Here is a 22500-nt window from a genome sequence, read left to right as displayed (position 1 = left end):
GGTCTGTCAGTAGATCTGTCTGTAGGTCTGTCAGTAGATCTGTCTGTAGGTCTGTCTGTAGTTCTGTCAGTAGATCTGTCTGTAGGTCTGTCAGTAGATCTGTCTGTAGTTCTCCCAGTAGATGTCTGTAGGTCTGTCTGTAGTTCTGTCAGTAGATCTGTCTGTAGGTCACTCCACCTGGCAGCTCGTTAACAGTTGACAAGACAGAGACAATTATCAGCAAATCGTTTTTTTAAAAATGTCGTCGTAAACATCACTTCCTGTCATAATGTGAAAGAATGACCTGTTGCTGGGTAATGATACCCCCCCCCAGTAATTTTTCGTTTGCCTGCAGATTAATCTGTGGTGGCTTCTCGAAGTAAGTTCGTACATTTTATTTATAAAGCACCTTTTAAACCATAGTACAATAAAGACATTAAAGAAAACTGAAATTTAGAAACAGAAATATAGAAAACTGCACGGAAGCATTTAGGTCGAGTTATGTCTCTGTTGTGAATGGAAGAGATAACATTACCGGAACAAGCACGTAAAGTAGGGTGGCAGCCAAATCCAAATACACCATTGGCGAAGCACAAATATGGGATTTTTACGAATATTTATTTCATACAAATAAAAAAATATATATATTTTCAAGAGGAAAAAAAAACATTCGGAAAAAAAAAGAGTCGAACCCGAACCATGGAGCTCGGCTGCAAAGACGAGAAACTGAAACACGTCCAGTCACTATAGAGAAAGGTCATTATGTTCTTACATTTCATTATCTTTCTTGTTAAAAATGCCACTCAGACCCTGGGTGGGTCTTTTACAGTTATGGGTGTGGCTGAAGAACGTTCCTTCTCCGGAGGCAGAGACTGTAGGACAGGTTGAAAATGGTCACACTGATTTAATAACATTGGGTTCAGGTATTAGTGTCCGGGAATAAGGGCTCTGTCCCCGTCCGTCTGGGAGGGGTGGGGAGACTATAAGGTGGAAACAGGAAGTGCTTGTCTCTGAGAGCCAGCGCAAAAATGAAACAGTTTGAGATTGTACGCCGGCACAGATTGTCCAAATGTTCACCTTGAACGGACTGTTCCTTGCCCCATCTGTTCCGGCGTTATCATGGCATGTGTGAAAAGGAGCGTGACGGAAATGTTCCAGAATATAGCTGCATGTTGTAACAGTCCAAATGGTGAAATGTACCTTTAATGCATTTGACGAGAGAAGCAACGTCATCACACATCGCCTTGTATTCCTTGAGTTAGTTTAGCAGCGCACATGCTACGAACGGACGCATGTTGTTTAAGCTCCTTTTTTCCTATTGCCTCTCAACTCAGGTTTAACATTGAGGTTACGTGTGGCTTCTGTTTTGTTCATGTATGATAACATAGCAGCCATACAACCAGGCTTGGTAAGCTTGATGTGTAGTAATAAACAACGAGCATTGTGGAAATCCCAGCACCTGTGTGGACGTGAGTTTTCGCCTAATTTCTTCCTCCGCACTCTCCAAGCTGCCAAGATCCAGAAACACAGACCTAAACTGTTAGAATGTGTGAAGAGCAAACATCACTAGTGGTGCCAGAAAGGTTATCCCAGTAGTTTACCGGGAACTATGTGAGAAAGGGGTTTAAGTCATTGGTCTGGACAGGGAAAGCCATATCCTTACGAAGGTCTGCAAATACAGAGGAGAAGTTGTCAGCAGTAGCTATTGAGAGTGCAAGAATGCCTAGTGCTTTTAATGGCTTGGATGTCAACATTAAAAACAACATCAACGTGTACTGTATATTGAAATCTGCAACAATCATAACTTTGTCAAGATGAACAACCACAGAAGACAAAAACTTGGCAAATTCAGTTAGAAAGCCACTGTTTGGGCCATGTGAGTGGTAAAAAAACATGGAGAAGAGAGGATTACCCAAACCAATACTGAGCATATGTGCCTCAAAAGTGTTGAAAACACAGATGCCCCCAGAGTGGCAGCTGTTTGGTAAAAACAGCAGCTTGTCCTCCTCCTTGGTGGTACATTCTGGGTGCACTGGCTAAGTCACAGTCCATGGGACGCAGTTCGGTCAAGGCCGTGTTGTCTCCACATATCAACCAGGTCTCAGTTATAGACAGGTCTAGATCATGAGACACAAAGAAGACCTTCCGGATAAACAACCTATTACACACGACCTGGCATTGATTAAAATGATCTCAATCTGAGATTTCCTGGTGTCTGACGGCGCCGGCCGAGCCACAGGCAGCAGGTTCCTGTAGTCAACACCACCAGACTTGACCTATTGTCTTACCGGAGGAAGGTGCAGGGAAAAGCGCTGTTGTTGGAGGAGCTGGAGCCAGGCCAGTCTCTCCACAGCAGGGTGCTGAGGCAGCGGCAACATCAACACCAGACGGCCCAGAGCTGGTTTGGAGACCGGTCGGAAGCAACGACTCTCTATCGTAAACAAGACAAACCAGGACGCGAACAGAAAAACAATGACCAGGAAGGGAGCGGTAGCTGTAGCCATGCGGGTGGCAATGCCCAACAAAGGCACGTCACTTGGTGGGAGCACTTTGTCTCCCAGTTAATAGAGAACGGTGTATTCCTTCACGAGACCTATCTCCGAATGTCCCCGCTGGCCGTGCCCTCCACCCGGGTCCCCAACAAGGTGCGGGAGCAACAAGATGGTGAGCGACCAGATGGCGAGTGACCAGATTACGAGCGACAAGATGGCGAGCAACAAGATGGCGAGGGACAAGAATGCGAGCGTCCAGATGGCGAGCGACAAAAATGCGAGCGTCCAGATGGCGAGCGACAAGATGGCGAGCAACATGATGGCGAGCGGCAAGATGGCGAGTGGCAAGATGGCGAGCGGCAAGATGGCCTGCGACCAGATGGGAACGACAAGATGGCAAGCGGCAAGATGGCGAGCGGCAAGATGGCGAGCGGCAAGATGGCGAGCGGCAAGATGGCGAGCGGCTTCCGCAACGTGAGTGAAGCACATCCAGTCCCTGAGGAGGGAGGTGGACATCAAGCCGACTTGGTTGGACCTGAACCTCAAGGTAAATCAAATGAAAGTGCGACTGGAGTACGCCCTCCTCTGCACACTAAAGCACCGGACAGCACTGATCAAGGTCGGCTTCCTGAACAGACGGTTCAAAAATAAATGTCCTGTTGTGTCCTGCACAACACACACACACACACACACACACACACACACACACACACACACACACACACACACACACACACACACACACACACACACACACACACACACACGCAGTTTTTAACACTTGCTTCCACTTTCCATTTCACTTTCTTTCATTCTTTCATTTGCCCCTTGGAATTGCCCTCATTTTTATTTGTTATTTATTTTTAATATCTATTCACGGCAGTGCACATGTCTGACTCACTTAAAGCTGACTCACCATCCATCTCCTCCAAGGTCTGTATGTCTGTGTGTGTGTGTGTGTGTGTGTGTCTCACCCACGGAGATGGTCCAGACCGCCAGCACCTTGAGCCGGGCCTTGGTCCTAGAGTTGGAGCGGCTGTGGTGGATGGGGTTGCGGATGGCGATGTAGCGGTCCAGCGAGATAGCACAGAGATGCATGATGGAGGAGGTAGAGAACAGGACGTCAAGGTAGATCCAGACCGGACACAGGTCTGAGGGCAAGGGCCACCAGTAGTCTGTGGGAGGGGTGGAGGAAGTGAGGTGTGGACAGGGTGGAGGGGTGAAGTTAGAGGTGAAAGGACAGAGAGGTGGAGGAATGGAGGAATGGATGGGGGGAGGAAGGAAGAGAGGGGTGTATGGTGAATGGAGGGAAGGATGGAGGAGTTAGAGGATGGAGAGGTTGGAGGGGTGGAGGGGTGGTATGAGAGGTGAAAGGATGGAGAGGGGGAGGAATGGGGGGAGGGAGAGTGGGAGACACATCCATCAGATGGAGAACATTTCCATTTCCTCTTGGTGAAGAACTTGTAGTTGTACACAATAGAGTCAGAACAAAATGGCCACCTCGTCAGGACGGCGTTGAGCCGTCGCTCTGGGATCTGAGATAAACAGAGGGTTCAGGTTTGATGAAGTGAAGAGTAGGAAGCACACATTCAGAGAGATTGGACAGGAAATGTTTATACGATACTCTAACCCTAACCCTAGCCCTAACCCTAACCCCCTAACTCTAACCCTAACCCCTAACCCTAACCCTAACCCCTAACCCTAACCCTAACCCCTAACACTAACCGTACCACTAACCCTCACGCTGAACCCTAACCCTAACCCTAACAAACCCTAACACTAACTCTAACTAACCCTAACCCCAACCCCAACCCTAACGCTAAAGCCTAACCCTAACCCTAAATAACCCTAACCCTAACTCTAACTGACCCTAACATAGCCCTAACCCATACCCTAACCCATACCCTAACCCTAACCCTAACCTAACCCAAACCCTAATCCTAACGCTAACCTAAACCCTAACCCCAACCCTAACCCTAACCTTAACCTCTAACCCTAACCCTAACCCTAACCCCTTTTTTGCAAATAGCCTCAAATGTACTACATTAAAGGAATGTATTAAAAAAACATCTCAGAGCTTGTGCACATACATTCATGTCTGCGATGGAACTCTAACACTAACCCCAACTCTAACCGCCAGCCCCAAAGCCATAACCCTAAGCCTAACCCTAACCCCTAACCCTAACCCTAACCCTAACCCCTAACCCTAACCCTAACCCTCAGGCTAAACCCAAACCCTAACCCTAACCCAAACTCTAACTAACTCTAACCATAACCATAACCATAACCCATACCCTAACCCCAACCTAACCCAAACCCTAATCCTAACCCTAACCCTAACCCTAACCCTAACCCGAACCCTAACCCAAACCCTAACCCAAACCCCTAACCCTAACCCTCAGGCTAAACCCTAACCCTAACCTTAACCCTAACCCTAACCCTAACCCTAACCCTAACCCTAACTAACCCTAACCATAACCCATTCCCTAACCCCAACCTAACCCAAACCCTAATCCTAACCCTAACCCTAACGCTAACACTAACCCTAACCTTTACTTCTAACCCTAACCCTAACCCTAACCCTAACCCTAACCCTAACTAACCCTAACCCTAACTCTAACTGACCCTAACAAAACCATAACCCATCCCTAACCCTAACCCAAACCTAACCTAAACCCTAATCCTAACGCTGACCTAAACCCTAACCCCAACCCTAACCCTAACCTTAACCTCTAACCCTAACCCTAAACCTAACCCTAAGCCCTAACTCTAACCCCTAACCCTAACCCTAACCCTAACCCTAACCCTAACCCTAACCCAAACCCCTAACCCCAACCCTAACCCCTAACCCCTAATCCCTAACCCTAACCCCCTAACCATAACCCTAACCCTAACCCCCTAAACCTAACCCTAACCCCTAACCCTAACCCTAACCGTAACACTAACCTTCACGCTGAACCCTAACCCTAACCCTAACTAACCCTAACCCTAACTCTAACTAACCCTAACCATAACCATAACCCATACCCTAACCTCAACCTAACCCTAACCCTAATCCTAACCCTAACCCTAACCTTTACCTCTAACCCTAACCCCTAACCCTAACTCTAACCGTAACCCTAACACTAACCCTAACCCATAACTCTAACTCTAACCCTAACCCCAACCCTAACCCTAACCCTAACGCTAAAGCCTAACCCTAACTAACCCTAACCCTAACTCTAACTGACCCTAACATAACCCTAACCCATACCCTAACCCATACCCTAACACTAACCCTAACCTAACCCAAACCCTAATCCTAATGCTGAACTAAACCCTAACCCCAACCCTAACCCTAACCTTAACCTCTAACCCTAACCCAAACCCTAACCCCTTTTTTGCATATAGCCTCAAATGTACTACATTAAAGGAATGTATTAAAAAAAACCTCTCAGAGCTTGTGCACATACATCCGTGTCTGCGATGGAACTCTAACCCTAACCCCAACTCTAACCGCTAACCCCAAAGCCATAACCCTAACCCTAATCCTAACCCCTAACCCTAATCCTAACCCTAACCCTAACCCTAACCCGAACCCTAAACCTAACCCTAACCCTAACGCCCTAAACCGAACCCTAACCCCTAACCCTAACCCTAACCCTCAGAATAAACCCTAACCCTAACTCTAACTAACCCTGACCATAACCATAACCTAACCCCAACCCAACCCAAACCCTAATCCTAACCATAACCCTAACCCTAACCCTAACCCTAACCCTAACCCTAACCCTAACCCTAACCCTAACTAACCCTAACCCTAACTAACCCTAACCCTAACTCTAACCGACCCTAACATAACCATAACCCATACCCTAACCCTAACCCTAACCTAACCCAAACCCTAATCCTAACGCTGACCTAAACCCTAACCCCAACCCTAACCCTAACCTTAACTTCTAACCCTAACCCTAACCCAAACCCTAATCCTAACCCTAACCCTAACCTTTACCTCTAACCCTAACCCCTAACCCTAACTCAAACCCGAACCTTTACCTCTAACCCTAACCCCTAACCCTAACCTTAACCCCTAACCCTAACCGTAACACTAACCCTCACGCTGAACCCTAACCCTAATCCTAACGCCCTAAACCGAACCCTAACCCCTAACCCTAACCCTAACCCTCAGAATAAACCCTAACCCTAACTCTAACTAACCCTGACCATAACCATAACCTAACCCCAACCTAACCCAAACCCTAATCCTAACCCTAACCCTAACCCTAACCCTAACCCTAACCCTAACCTAACCCAAACCCTAATCCTAACGCTGACCTAAACCCTAACCCCAACCCTAACCCTAACCTTAACTTCTAACCCTAACCCTAACCCAAACCCTAATCCTAACCCTAACCCTAACCTTTACCTCTAACCCTAACCCCTAACCCTAACTCAAACCCGAACCTTTACCTCTAACCCTATCCCCTAACCCTAACCTTAACCCCTAACCCTAACCGTAACACTAACCCTCACGCTGAACCTTAACCCTAACCCTAACTAACCCTAACCCTAACTCTAACTAACCCTAACCATAACCATAACCCAGACCCTAACCTCAACCTAACCCAAACCCTAATCCTAACCCTAACCCTAACCTTTACCTCTAACCCTAACCCCTAACCCTAACTCTAACCCTAACCCTAACACTAACCCTAACCCCTAACTCTAACTCTAACCCTAACCCCAACCCTAACCCTAACCCTAACGCTAAAGCCTAACCCAAACCCTAACCCAAACCCCTAACCCCAACCCTAACCCCTAACCCTAACCCTAACCCTAACCCCCTAACCCTAACCCCTAATCCCTAACCCTAACCCCCTAACCATAACCCTAACCCTAACCCCATAAACCTAACCCTAACCCCTAACCCTAACCCTAACCGTAACACTAACCCTCACGCTGAACCCTAACCCATACCCTAACTAACCCTAACCCTAACTCTAACTAACCCTAACCATAACCATAACCCGTACCCCAACCTCAACCTAACCCTAACCCTAATCCTAACCCTAACCCTAACCTTTACCTCTAACCCTAACCCCTAACCCTAACTCTAACCCTAACCCTAACACTAACCCTAACCCATAACTCTAACTCTAACCCTAACCCCAACCCTAACCCTAACCCTAACGCTAAAGCCTAACCCTAACTAACCCTAACCCTAACTCTAACTGACCCTAACATAACCCTAACCCATACCCTAACCCATACCCTAACACTAACCCTAACCTAACCCAAACCCTAATCCTAATGCTGACCTAAACCCTAACCACAACCCTAACCCTAACCTTAACCTCTAACCCTAACCCAAACCCTAACCCCTTTTTTGCATATAGCCTCAAATGTAGTACATTAAAGGAATGTATTAAAAAAAAACTCTCAGAGCTTGTGCACATACATCCGTGTCTGCGATGGAACTCTAACCCTAACCCCAACTCTAACCGCTAACCCCAAAGCCATAACCCTAACCCTAATCCTAACCCCTAACCCTAATCCTAACCCTAACCCCTAACCCTAACCCTAACCCTAACCCTAACCCTAACCCTAAACCTAACCCTAACCCTAACGCCCTAAACCGAAGCCTAACCCCTAACCCTAACCCTAACCCTCAGAATAAACCCAAACCCTAACTCTAACTAACCCTGACCTAACCCTAACCCCTAACCCTAACCCTAACCGTAACACTAACCCTAACCCTAACTAACCCTAACCCTAACTAACCCTAACCCTAACTCTAACCGACCCTAACATAACCATAACCCATACCCTAACCCTAACCCTAACCTAACCCAAACCCTAATCCTAACGCTGACCTAAACCCTAACCCCAACCCTAACCCTAACCTTAACTTCTAACCCTAACCCTAACCCAAACCCTAACCCTAACTCAAACCCGAACCTTTACCTCTAGCCCAAACCCCTAACCCTAACCTTATCCCCTAACCCTAACCGTAACACTAACCCTCACGCTGAACCTTAACCCTAACCCTAACTAACCCTAACCCTAACTCTAACTAACCCTAACCATAACCATAACCCAGACCCTAACCTCAACCTAACCCTAACCCTAACCCTAACCCTAACCCTAACCCTAACCCTAACCCTAACCCAAACCCCTAACCCCAACCCTAACCCCTAACCCTAACCCTAACCCTAACCCCCTAACCCTAACCCCTAATCCCTAACCCTAACCCCCTAACCATAACCCTAACCCTAACCCCCTAAACCTAACCCTAACCCCTAACCCTAACCCTAACCGTAACACTAACCCTCAAGCTGAACCCTAACCCTAACCCTAACTAACCCTAACCCTAACTCTAACTAACCCTAACCATAACCATAACCCATACCCTAACCTCAACCTAACCCTAACCCTAACCCTAACCCTAACCCTAACCCTAACCCTAACTAACCCTAACCCTAACTCTAACTGACCCTAACATAACCCTAACCCATTCCCTAACCCATACCCTAACACTAACCCTAACCTAACCCAAACCCTAATCCTAATGCTGACCTAAACCCTAACCCCAACCCTAACCCTAACCCTAACCCTAACCCTAACCCTAACCCTAAACCCTAACCCCAACCCTAACCCTAACCTTAACCTCTAACCCTAACCCTTACCCTAACCCCTTTTTTGCATATAGCCTCAAATGTACTACATTAAAGGAATGTATTAAAAAAAAACTCTCAGAGCTTGTGCACATACATCCGTGTCTGCGATGGAACTCTAACCCTAACCCCAACTCTAACCGCTAACCCCAAAGCCATAACCCTAACCCTAATCCTAACCCCTAACCCTAATCCTAACCCTAACCCCTAACCCTAACCCTAACCCTAACCCTAACCCTAACCCTAACCCTAACCCTAACCCTAACCCTAATTAACCCTAACCCTAACTAACCCTAACCCTAACTCTAACCGACCCTAACATAACCATAACCCATACCCTAACCCTAACCCTAACCTAACCCAAACCCTAATCCTAACGCTGACCTAAACCCTAACCCCAACCCTAACCCTAACCTTAACTTCTAACCCTAACCCTAACCCAAACCCGAATCCTAACCCTAACCCTAACCTTTACCTCTAACCCTAACCCCTAACCCTAACACAAACCCGAACCTTTACCTCTAACCCTAACCCCTAACCCTAACCTTAACCCCTAACCCTAACCGTAACACTAACCCTCACGCTGAACCCTAACCCTAATCCTAACGCCCTAAACCGAACCCTAACCCCTAACCCTAACCCTAACCCTCAGAATAAACCCTAACCCTAACTCTAACTAACCCTGACCATAACCATAACCTAACCCAAACCCTAATCCTAACGCTGACCTAAACCCTAACCCTAACCCTAACCCAAATCCTAACCCTAACCCTAACCTTTACCTCTAACCCTAACCCCTAACCCTAACTCAAACCCGAACCTTTACCTCTAACCCTAACCCCTAACCCTAACCCTAACCCCTAACCCTAACCGTAACACTAACCCTCACGCTGAACCCAAACCCTAACCCTAACTAACCCTAACCCTAACTCTAACTAACCCAAACCATAACCATAACCCAGACCCTAACCTCAACCTAACCCAAACCCTAATCCTAACCCTAACCCTAACCTTTACCTCTAACCCTAACCCCTAACTCAAACCCTAACCCTAACCCTAACCCTAACCCTAACCCTAACCCTAACTAACCCTATCCCTAACTCTAACTGACCCTAACATAACCCTTACCCATACCCTAACACTAACCCTAACCTAACCCAAACCCTAATCCTAATGCTGACCTAAACCCTAACCCCAACCCTAACCCTAACCTTAACCTCTAACCCTAACCTTAACCCTAACCCCTTTTTTGCATATAGCCTCAAATGTACTACATTAAAGGAATGTATTAAAAAAAACATCTCAGAGCTTGTGCACATACATCCGTGTCTGCGATGGAACTCTAACCCTAACCCTAACCCTAACCCTAACCCTAACCCTAACACTAACCCCAACTCTAACCGCTAACCCCAAAGCCATAACCCTAACCCTAACCCTAACCCTACCCTAACCCTAACCCTAACCCCAACTCTAACCGCTAACCCCAAAGCCATAACCCTAACCCTAATCCTAACCCCTAACCCTAATCCTAACCCTAACCCCTAAACCTAACCCTAACCCTAACCCTAAACCTAACCCTAACCCTAACCCCCTAAACCGAACCCTAACCCCTAACCCTAACCCTAACCCTCAGACTAAACCCTAACCCTAACCCTAACTCTAACTAACCCTGACCATAACCATAACCTAACCCCAACCTAACCCAAACCCTAATCCTAACCATAACCCTAACCCTAACCCTAACCCTAACCCTAACCCTAACCCTAACCAACCCTAACCCTAACTAACCCTAACCCTAACTCTAACTGACCCTAACATAACCATAACCCATACCCTAACCCTAACCCTAACCTAACCCAAACCCTAATCCTAACGCTGACCTAAACCCTAACCCCAACCCTAACCCTAACCTTAACTTCTAACCTTAACCCTAACCCAAACCCTAATCCTAACCCTAACCCTAACCTTTACCTCTAACCCTAACTCAAACCCGAACCTTTACCTCTAACCCTAACCCCTAACCCTAACCTTAACCCCTAACCCTAACCGTAACACTAACCCTCACGCTGAAACTTAACCCTAACCCTAACTAACCCTAACCCTAACTCTAACTAACCCTAACCATAACCATAACCCAGACCCTAACCTCAACCTAACCCAAACCCTAATCCTAACCCTAACCCTAACCTTTACCTCTAACCCTAACCCCTAACCCTAACTCTAACCCTAACCCTAACACTAACCCTAACCCCTAACTCTAACTCTAACCCTAACCCCAACCCTAACCCTAACCCTAACGCTAAAGCCTAACCCAAACCCTAACCCAAACCCCTAACCCCAACCCTAACCCCTAACCCTAACCCTAACCCTAACCCCCTAACCCTAACCCCTAATCCCTAACCCTAACCCCCTAACCATAACCCTAACCCTAACCCCATAAACCTAACCCTAACCCCTAACCCTAACCCTAACCGTAACACTAACCCTCACGCTGAACCCTAACCCTAACCCTAACTAACCCTAACCCTAACTCTAACTAACCCTAACCATAACCATAACCCATACCCCAACCTCAACCTAACCCTAACCCTAATCCTAACCCTTACCCTAACCTTTACCTCTAACCCTAACCCCTAACCCTAACTCTAACCCTAACCCTAACACTAACCCTAACCCATAACTCTAACTCTAACCCTAACCCCAACCCTAACCCTAACCCTAACGCTAAAGCCTAACCCTAACTAACCCTAACCCTAACTCTAACTGACCCTAACATAACCCTAACCCATACCCTAACCCATACCCTAACACTAACCCTAACCTAACCCAAACCCTAATCCTAATGCTGACCTAAACCCTAACCACAACCCTAACCCTAACCTTAACCTCTAACCCTAACCCTAACCCTAACCCCTTTTTTGCATATAGCCTCAAATGTAGTACATTAAAGGAATGTATTAAAAAAAAACTCTCAGAGCTTGTGCACATACATCCGTGTCTGCGATGGAACTCTAACCCTAACCCCAACTCTAACCGCTAACCCCAAAGCCATAACCCTAACCCTAATCCTAACCCCTAACCCTAATCCTAACCCTAACCCCTAACCCTAACCCTAACCCTAACCCTAACCCTAAACCTAACCCTAACCCTAACGCCCTAAACCGAAGCCTAACCCCTAACCCTACCCCTAACCCTCAGAATAAACCCAAACCCTAACTCTAACTAACCCTGACCATAACCATAACCTAACCCCAACCTAACCCAAACCCTAATCCTAACCATAACCCTAACCCTAACCCTAACCCTAACCCTAACCCTAACTAACCCTAACCCTAACTAACCCTAACCCTAACTCTAACCGACCCTAACATAACCATAACCCATACCCTAACCCTAACCCTAACCTAACCCAAACCCTAATCCTAACGCTGACCTAAACCCTAACCCCAACCCTAACCCTAACCTTAACTTCTAACCCTAACCCTAACCCAAACCCTAACCCTAACTCAAACCCGAACCTTTACCTCTAACCCAAACCCCTAACCCTAACCTTAACCCCTAACCCTAACCGTAACACTAACCCTCACGCTGAACCTTAAGCCTAACCCTAACTAACCCTAACCCTAACTCTAACTAACCCTAACCATAACCATAACCCAGACCCTAACCTCAACCTAACCCTAACCCTAACCCTAACCCTAACCCTAACCCTAACCCAAACCCTAATCCTAACCATAACCCTAACCCTAACCCTAACCCCAACCCTAACCCAAACTAACCCAAACCCTAACTAACCCTAACCCTAACTCTAACTGACCCTAACATAAACATAACCCATACCCTAACCCTAACCCTAACCTAACCCAAACCCTAATCCTAACGCTGACCTAACCCTAACCCCAACCCTAACCCAAACCTTAACCTCTAACCATAACCCTAACCCTAACTCTAACTAACCCTAACCATAACAATAACCAATACCCTAACCCCAACCTAACCCAAACCCTAACCCTAACCCTAACCCTAACCCTCACACTAACCCTAACCCTAACCCTAACCCTAACCCTAACCCTAACCCTAACCCACTAAACCGAACCCTAACCCCTAACCCTAACCCTAACCGTAACACTAACCCTCACGCTGAACCCTAACCCTAACCCTAACCCAAACCGTAATCCTAACCCTAACCCCTAACCCTAACAGTAACACTAACCCTCACGCTGAACCCTAACCCAAACCCTAACTAACCCTAACCCTAACTCTAACTAACCCTAACCATAACCATAACCCAGACCCTAACCTCAACCAAACCCAAACCCTAATCCTAACCCTAACCCTAACCTTTACCTCTAACCCTAACCCCTAACTCTAACTCTAACTCTAACCCTAACCCTAACACTAACCCTAACCCCTAACTCTAACTCTAACCCTAATCCCAACCCTAACCCTAACCCTAACGCTAAAGCCTAACCCTAACCCTAACTAACCCTATCCCTAACTCTAACTGACCCTAACATAACCCTAACCCATACCCTAACACTAACCCTAACCTAACCCAAACCCTAATCCTAATGCTGACCTAAACCCTAACCCCAACCCTAACCCTAACCTAAACCTCTAACCCTAACCCTAACCCTAACCCCTTTTTTGCATATAGCCTCAAATGTACTACATTAAAGGAATGTATTAAAAAAAACATCTCAGAGCTTGTGCACATACATCCGTGTCTGCGATGGAACTCTAACCCTAACCCTAACCCCAACTCTAACCGCTAACCCCAAAGCCATAACCCTAACCCTAATCCTAACCCCTAACCCTAATCCGAACCCCTAACCCTAACCCTAACCCTAACCCCTAACCCTAACCCTAACCCTCAGGCTAAACCCTAACCCTAACCCTAACCCTAACCTTAACTAACCCTAACCCTAACTAACCCTAACCCTAACCCTAACTGACCCTAACATAACCATAACCCATACCCTAACCCGAACCCTAACCTAACCCAAACCCTAATCCTAACGCTGACCTAAACCCTAACCCCAACCCTAACCCTAACCTTAACCTCTAACCCTAACCCTAACCCTAACCCTAACCCTAACTCTAACTAACCCTAACCAAAACCATAACCAATACCCTAACCCCAACCTAACCCAAACCCTAATCCTAACCCTAACCCTAACCCTAATCCTAACCCTAACCTTTACTTCTAACCCTAACCCTAACCCTAACCCTAACCTATACCTCTAACCCTAACTCTAACTGACCCTAACCATAACCATAACCCATACCCTAACCCTAACCCTCAAGCAAAACCCTAACCCTAACCCTAACTAACCCTAACCCCTACTCTAACTAACCCTGACCATAACCATAACCCATACCCTAACCCCAACCTTACCCAAACCCTAATCCTAACCCTAACCTTTACCTCTAACCCTAACTCTAACCGACCCTTACCATAACCATAACCCAAACCCTAACCCCAACCTAACCCAAACCCTAATCCTATCCATAACCCTAACCCTAACCCTAATACTAACCCCAACCTTTACTTCTAACCCTAACCCTAACCCTAACCCTAACCCTAACTCTAACTAACCCTTACCATAACCATTACCCATACCCTAACCCCAACCTAACCCAAACCCTAATCCTAACCCTAATCCTAACCCTAACCTTTACTTCTAACCCTAACCCTAACCCTAACCCTAACCCTAACCCTAACCCTTACCTCTAACCCTAACTCTAGCTGACCCTAACCCTAACCCTAACCCCTAACCCTAACCCTAACCCTCAAGCGAAACCCTAACCCCTAACCCTAACCCTTACCCTAACCCCTAATCCCTAACCCTAACCCTAACCCTAACCCTATTCTTTACCTCTAACCCTAACTCTAACTGACCTTAACCATAACCATAACCAATACCCTAACCCAAACCCTCAAGCTAAACCCTAACCCTAACTCTAACTAACCCTGACCATAACCATAACCCATACCCTAACCCCAACCTAACCCAAACCCTAATCCTAACCCTAATCCTAACCCTAACTCTAACCTTTACCTCTAACCCTAACCCCTGACCCTAACTCTAACCCTAACCTTTACCTCTAACCCTAACCCTAACCCTAACCCTAACCCTAACCCTAACCCCTAACTCTAACCCTAACACTAACCCTAACCCTAACCCCTAACTCTGACTCTAACCCTATCCCTAACCCCAACCTTAACCCTAAACCCTAACCCTACCTAACCCTAAACCTAACTCTAACTGACCCTAACCCTAACCCTAACCCTAACTCTAACCCTAACCTTAACCCCTAACCCTAACCCTAACCCTAACCCCTTTTTTGCATATAGCCTCAAATGTACTACATTAAAGGAATGTATTAACAAAACATCTCAGAGCTTGTGCACATACATGCGTGTCTGCGATGGAACTCTAACCCTAACCCTTACCCTAGCTCTAACCGCTAACCCCAAACCTAACCCAAACCCTAATCCTAACCCTAACCCTAATCCTAACCTTAACCCTAACCTTTACCTCTAACCCTAACCCTAACCCTAACCCTAACCCTAACCCTAACCTTTACCTCTAACCCTAACCCTAACCTTTACCGCTAACCCCAACTCTAACTGACCCTAACCATAACCATAACCCATACCCTAACCCTAACCCTAACCTAACCCAAACCCTAATCCTAACCCTAACCTAAACCCTAACCCTAACCCTAACCCTGCATATAGCCTAAAATGTACTACATTAAAGGAATGTATTAACAACACATCTCAGAGTTTGTGCACATCCATCCGTGTCTGCGATGGAACTCTAACCCTAGGGTTAAAATCAAATGAAACGATCAGGTGCCGCATCGGTGGCCAGTCAGCAGTCAGTCAGCAGTCAGTCAGCAGCCGGTCAGCGGGCGACCTACATCGTGTGTTCACATAGTTTGTGGCTTATCAATATTTTTTTCATATGCACTGTGTTTGTGCTGTGTATTTTGTTTATTTTCACCCTTCATGATTTCATAATATATATGGGAAAAATTTCTTAGAGATACGACTGTTTACACATAATTTGTTCTTATAGAACGACTTACAGTCGTTAATCGAGGTTGCACTGTATAAGATAACCTTCACTTAAAGGTATATATTTCTTTCAACAGCAATTTAAAAACGACTTCCATAACTAGCAATAATTACCATAGCTAGTTAACTCTAACCCTGGTAAGACCGTAGCTAGTTAACCCTAACCCTGGTGAGACTGTAGCCAGTTAACCCTAACCCTGGTTAGACCGTAACTAGTTAACCCTGGTTAGATCGTAGCTAGTCAACCCTCACCCTGGTTAGACTCTAGCTAGTTAACCTGAATCCTGGTTAGACCATAGGTTGTTCACCCTAACCCTGGTTAAACTGTTGCTAATTAACCCAAATAAATCAAACCAGCTCCACCCTAACCTGCTCCATCCATCCATTGCCCTGGTTATACAATAGGTTGCTAACCCTGACCCTAGTTAGACCATAGGTAATCAACCCCATCCCTGGTTAGACCATAGGTAGTAAACCCTGACCCTGGTTGGACCATAGCTAGTTAACCCTAACCCTGGTTAGACTGTAGCTAGTTAACACTAACCCTGGTAAGACCGTAGGTAGTTAACCCTTACCCTGGTTAGACCATAGGTAGTTAAACCTAACCCTGGTTAGACCATAGGTAGTTTACCCTAACCCTATTAAGACCATAGGTAGTTAACCCTAACCCCGGTTGGACAATAGGTAGTTTACCCTCACCCTGGTTGGACCATAGATAGTTAACCCTAACCCTGTTAAGACCGTAGGTAGTTTACAATAACCCTGGTGAGACCATACTGTAGGTAGTTTACCCTAACCCTGGTTAGAGGGTAGGTAGTTTACCCTAGCCATTGGCAGTCACTGGTGAACAGTCAGTTCCACTGAATTTAACGGTATCTGTTAACTGACTGTATTCAGATCTAACTGGATTTGACCACCACAGAAGATTCAAAAGATTGCCTCATCAAACCAGCTCCAACCTAATCTGCTCCAGTCAAACCAGCTCCAACTTAACTGCTCCAGTCTAACCAGCTCCACCCTAACCTGCTCCAATCAAACCAGCTCCAACTTAACCTGCTCCAGTCAAACCAGCTCCAACTTAACCTGCTCCGGTCAAACCAGCTCCACCCTAACCTGCTCCAATCAAACCAGCTCCAACCTAACCTGCTCCAGTCAAACCAGCTCCACCCTAAACTGCTGCAATCAAACCAGCTCCAACTTAACCTGCTCCGGTCAAACCAGCTCCAACTTAACCTGCTCCAGACAAACCAGCTCCACCCTAACCTGCTCCAATCAAACCAGCTCCAACTTAACCTGCTCCAGTCAAACCAGCTCCAACTTAACCTGCTCCGGTCAAACCAGCTCCACCCTAACCTGCTCCAATCAAACCAGCTCCAACCTAACCTGCTCCAGTCAAACCAGCTCCACCCTAACCTGCTGCAATCAAACCAGCTCCAACTTAACCTGCTCCAGTCAAACCAGCTCCAACTTAACCTGCTCCAGACAAACCAGCTCCACCCGAACCTGCTCCAATCAAACCAGCACCAACCTAACCTCCTCCAGTCAAACCAGCTCCACCCTAACCTGCTCCAGTCAAACCAGCTCCAACCTAACCTGCTCCAATCAAACCAGCTCCAACTTAACCTGCTCCAATCAAACCAGCTCCACCCTAACCTGCTCCAATCAAACCAGCTCCAACCTAACCTGCTCCAGTCAAACCAGCTCCAACTTCACCTGCTACAATCAAACCAGCTCCAACTTAACCTGCTCCAATCAAACCAGCTCCAACTTAACCTGCTCCAATCAAACCAGCTCCACCCTAACCTGCTCCAATCAAACCAGCTCCAACCTAACCTGCTCCAGTCAAACCAGCTCCAACTTAACCTGCTACAATCAAACCAGCTCCACCCTAACCTGTTACAATCAAACCAGCTCCAACGTAACCTGCTCCAATCAAACCAGCTTCACCCTAACCTTCCCAAATCAAACCAGCTGCAACCTAAACTGCCCCATCCAGTTAAACCAACTCCAACTTTACCTGCTCCAGCCTAATCCAACAAAGTATTTTGGCGACCTGCAGAGACGCAGCATCTGGAGAAAGGAAAGAACAAACATGCAGGAAGAGGATGTAGTCGTACTGCGGGACAACCAAGGCAAGAACCACTGGCCTCTCTTCCTCTTCACAAGAACGTTTCCCAGTGACGATGGGAAGAGTTGAGGAAGACCGAAGTGAGGATCAGCAGGGACACGGAGGTCGTCCTCCTTCTGTCCAACGACACCGGCAAGGAACTGGAAAGGAAGGCATCCGCTCTATGCCTCACTTACTTCTTAAGAAGTTTAGGCTCCTGGTAATTTGACATCTTACGGGGCTTGTTCTGTGTTGGTCTTGCCTACTCCCCGTTTCTATGCATCGTCTGTACTTAAGTTCTGTTCCTCCCAACCAGCGTTGTGACATCGTGACGCTGTGACATCCTCACTGACAGACAGACTGACACTACATTTGCATAGAGAGATTGATGGTTAATCTTCATACTTTTTTGCTGTTCAACAGTTTCACACCACTACCATTAAAACACCTGAAGTCAGCTCCTGTCTTGCTACTTTTTGGGAGAGTGTTTAGATTGTTGCATAGCTACGCATGCATTTGCATAGTTAGGCCAGAAGACTAGTTATAAAATGATTCATACTAGTTATAAACTAGACGTACTAGTTGTAAAACATAAACTAGACATACTAGTTATAAAACAGGGTCCTTGAGGTGAAGTGAGAGCTCTGCAGCGACTCCCTGGATGGTCCCTCCAGACCATATTGTTCTAATTACCGGCCCAATAATTACACTTCATTAAGCTCCATAAAGAGAAACAATGAAGAACATCCATCCTCACTCGTCCATGAAGTTGTGGAAACATCTGCAGAAACTAAAGACCTTTAAAGTAAACTCAGTCACATTTTTGCACTTTTTTGTAAATTGCAGCAAAATAAGTAATTGGTCAAAATATATCCATATAACAACAGTAATCCTTATAATTCTAATAATCACCTCCACCCCCCTCCTCCTTCTCCATCCACTGATCTCTGTGTTTCCACTGCTGTGATGATCATCAGAATGAAGGATTCACAGTTTGCAAGTTCTTCCCTCTTTGTTTTTTTTGACCTGTGCTGTCAGCATGCTGAACATACAACACAGAGTATTTGCTCCATTACATGTAGGACAGAGTTAGTCTGCAAATGGATTTAAACTTCTCAACCTGCAAGGCAACACTTTATTCATTCTTCAATCATCAACAACTACTGCAAAAACTCTGTCCTGTGGACGACCTGTAGGACGACCAGAGCACAGCTTTTGGTTATAGAGAACCACCACCAACCCTCCTCTTTGGAGAACTTTATATCATGTTTGGGTTTATATACAACTCATCACTACTCCAAGAGGGGGAGAATCACCATGGGTGGACCAATTAAACATACAACAACATTTACACTAACATTGAACGACAAAATGTATTACAAAACAATTAATTAGGTCCAGGAAAATTGGAACTACAACTGGTCACGTGGCCTCTTTTCCTTTCATAGTTATGACAGTAAATGAGGGAGAAAAGGAAAGGAATGCAACCAGGAGGGTGCTGCACCCCGGAGGCGCACACATACAACCCACCCCCAGGTGCAGGCCCAAGACACAGCCGCAGGCACAGAACCCGGGGGGGTCCGGTTCCGGCACGGACCGCAGGCCGGGATCCGAGCCCCACGTCGACAGACTGACACCTAGCCCAAACCGCCCGCCTCACATGTCATCTGGCGGGACTCCCATGCCCACCCACGCCCCGTGCAAGGGTGAGGCCCGCCCCACCGCAGCCGGCCAGACGCCCCACCGGGCCGTGGAGGCCGAGTGCCCATACACGTAGCAGAGTGTGCTCAGCGAGTGTGTTACTCCCCCCCCCCGCCGATGCCAGCAGATCGCCAGATAGTTCTTCCCTCTGAAAAATATGAATTCTAGAATCTCTCCTGTGACTTTTCATAATTGAAGTTTTGAATGATGATGATGAATGATGAAAAATAACACATGAAGAGACACCAGCCAATGCAAGTTGATGGTGTCAACACTTATTGTCGTAAAACAGTCAGCAGGAGCATCGATAGATGGAACAACATAGACAAATTAGTATTTAAAATCAAATCAAACGATCTCCTAAAAATCTTTAAAATCCATAGAAAAGGGGTTGTGGCCACATAGAGGCAGTCAGACCACCAATGAAAAAAGAGAACGGAGTAAACAGTGTGAATAACAACAAAAACAAGCACAAAACGGTGGAAGATTTCTCTTAAAATGCGAGAATTTCAAATTGTGTTCAAAACTTATGTGTACATGCGGACCACCAGGGGGCACCAAGGTGGAACGTGTCATAATTACTTATTCACTTCAACTTGACTTAGAAAGTAGCCGAGGGTGTGTTTCCCTGTCGTACGGTGGAGACCAGCTGTCACTGTGGGCCACCTGCCCAGGACCCACCAAACATTTTGACTAGCATTTTGACAACCTCACCTGTCCAATCTCATCTGTCCAACCTCACCTGTCCAACCTCACCTGTCCAACCTCACCTGTCTAACCTCACCTATCCAACCTCACCTGTCCAACCTCACCAGTCCAACCTTACCTATCCAACCTCACCTGTCCAACCTCACCTGTCCAACCTTACCTGTCCAACCTCACCTGTCTAACCTCACCTATCCAACCTCACCTGTCCAACCTCACCAGTCCAACCTTACCTATCCAACCTCACCTGTCCAACCTCACCAGTCCAACCTCACCTGTCCAACCTCACCTGTCTAACCTCACCTATCCAACCTCACCTGTCCAACCTCACCAGTCCAACCTCACCTATCCAACCTCACCTGTCCAACCTCACCTGTCCAACCTTACCTGTCCAACCTCACCTGCTCAGTCTCACCTGTCCAACCTCACCTGTCCAACCTCACCCATCCAACCTCACCTGTCCAACCTCACCTGTCTAACCTCACCGATCCAACCTCACCTGTCTAAACTCACCTGTCCAACCTCACCGGTCCAACTACACTCACTCAACCTCAATCATCCGACCCCACCCGTTCAACGTCACCTGCCCAACTATACCATCAACTACACCTTTCTAACTTCACTTTTTCTGCCTCTTTTCAGCGAGGTCAATTGGACATTGAGGTATTTTTGAATTGTGGGTGGATGAATGAAATGGTGACGTCATCCTGGTGGAGGAGATGAACAGAGTCCTCTTTTACATATTACACAGTTTCTATATTTAGGAACAAGCTCCCGGTTCCAGCGGCGCATGAGAGAGAATTGACTCAAGGTTCCTCATTATTCAGTCACTCCTCTTGAATATATAAGTGATTGAGGTGGAGGAGGTGGAGGAGCTTCACCCTGAAGACATGGAGCTTCTGCCCGTTACACTGAGTTTACTCCAGAGCTGAGTCAGTTTGTCAAACTGTGCTTGGTTGTTGTTCTGCTTGAACCAGTTTGAACGTCGGCTCGGAGACCTTCCTCCTCCAACGGCTGTTTGTTAGAGTGTCAAATAGAACAAATGACGGTTTTGCCAAAACTAAGTTAACATATTTTGGAGCAAAAATGAGTCATGGAAGGTGCCCCCCCCGCCAACAACAGCGTGGGATCCAGGCCCCCGGTCTGAGGCCCCGGGGCCCAATTAGCCCCAGACAGAGCTGGAGATACTACAGAACATTAGAATATCATCAAATAAATCCCCAATGGAGACGACTGTATCTGCTCAAAGGTCAGTGCGGTATGACTGCAGTATTCCACAGTACTACTGCAGGATGGACACAGTATAAGTACACATTGTACTTCCACAGGGTCCTCAGATGGGGTCTCTGGATAATTACAAACCTGATCTTGTTCTGAAGGATCATCAGTAAATATAAAGTAAAGATGAATAGGCACAAGGATTGTGACAACTATGATTGTCACAATATACCCAGGATGTGTGCGCATGTGTGTATGCATGAATGTATATATAGTATACAGTATATATAATTTTTATTTAATATATTTATTATTCTAATCCATAATAATATTTTTTTCAATCATTCAATCTAGTCTTAATTATGTATATATATATATATATTACTATATATTTTTTTAATCTGATCGTTGGTGTTATTTATTAGTTTTTGTTTGGGGAAAGAATCTTGGAATTTTTAAATCTAAAACTACCTGGAAAACCCACTTTGGCATAACACACTGACATGGTTTACATCTGGTTTGAACCGCGCTGTCGCAAAGACCTGGTGGTTGAAGTTT

At 46.4% G+C, this 22500-nt stretch overlaps 1 protein-coding gene across 1 annotated transcript in view; it reads right to left on the bottom strand.

The window, feature by feature from the left end:
• The window catches only part of htr2aa (5-hydroxytryptamine (serotonin) receptor 2A-a), a gene marked incomplete at both ends in the record, with an annotated part of 47040 nt that overhangs the window by 12295 nt on the left and 12245 nt on the right, over positions 1–22500 (bottom strand). The window contains one exon of the mRNA XM_080018968.1: positions 3446–3646. Within this exon, the coding sequence (XP_079875094.1) occupies positions 3446–3646 (201 nt within the window). The remainder of the gene's footprint in view (positions 1–3445; positions 3647–22500) is intronic.

The sequence above is a fragment of the Zeus faber genome (assembly GCF_960531495.2).
Source record: "Zeus faber genome assembly, chromosome: 18".
NCBI classification, from domain to species: Eukaryota; Metazoa; Chordata; class Actinopteri; order Zeiformes; family Zeidae; genus Zeus; species Zeus faber.
Note: the sequence above shows the minus strand (reverse complement) of the source record. Positions and strands in the feature narration are given on the sequence as shown.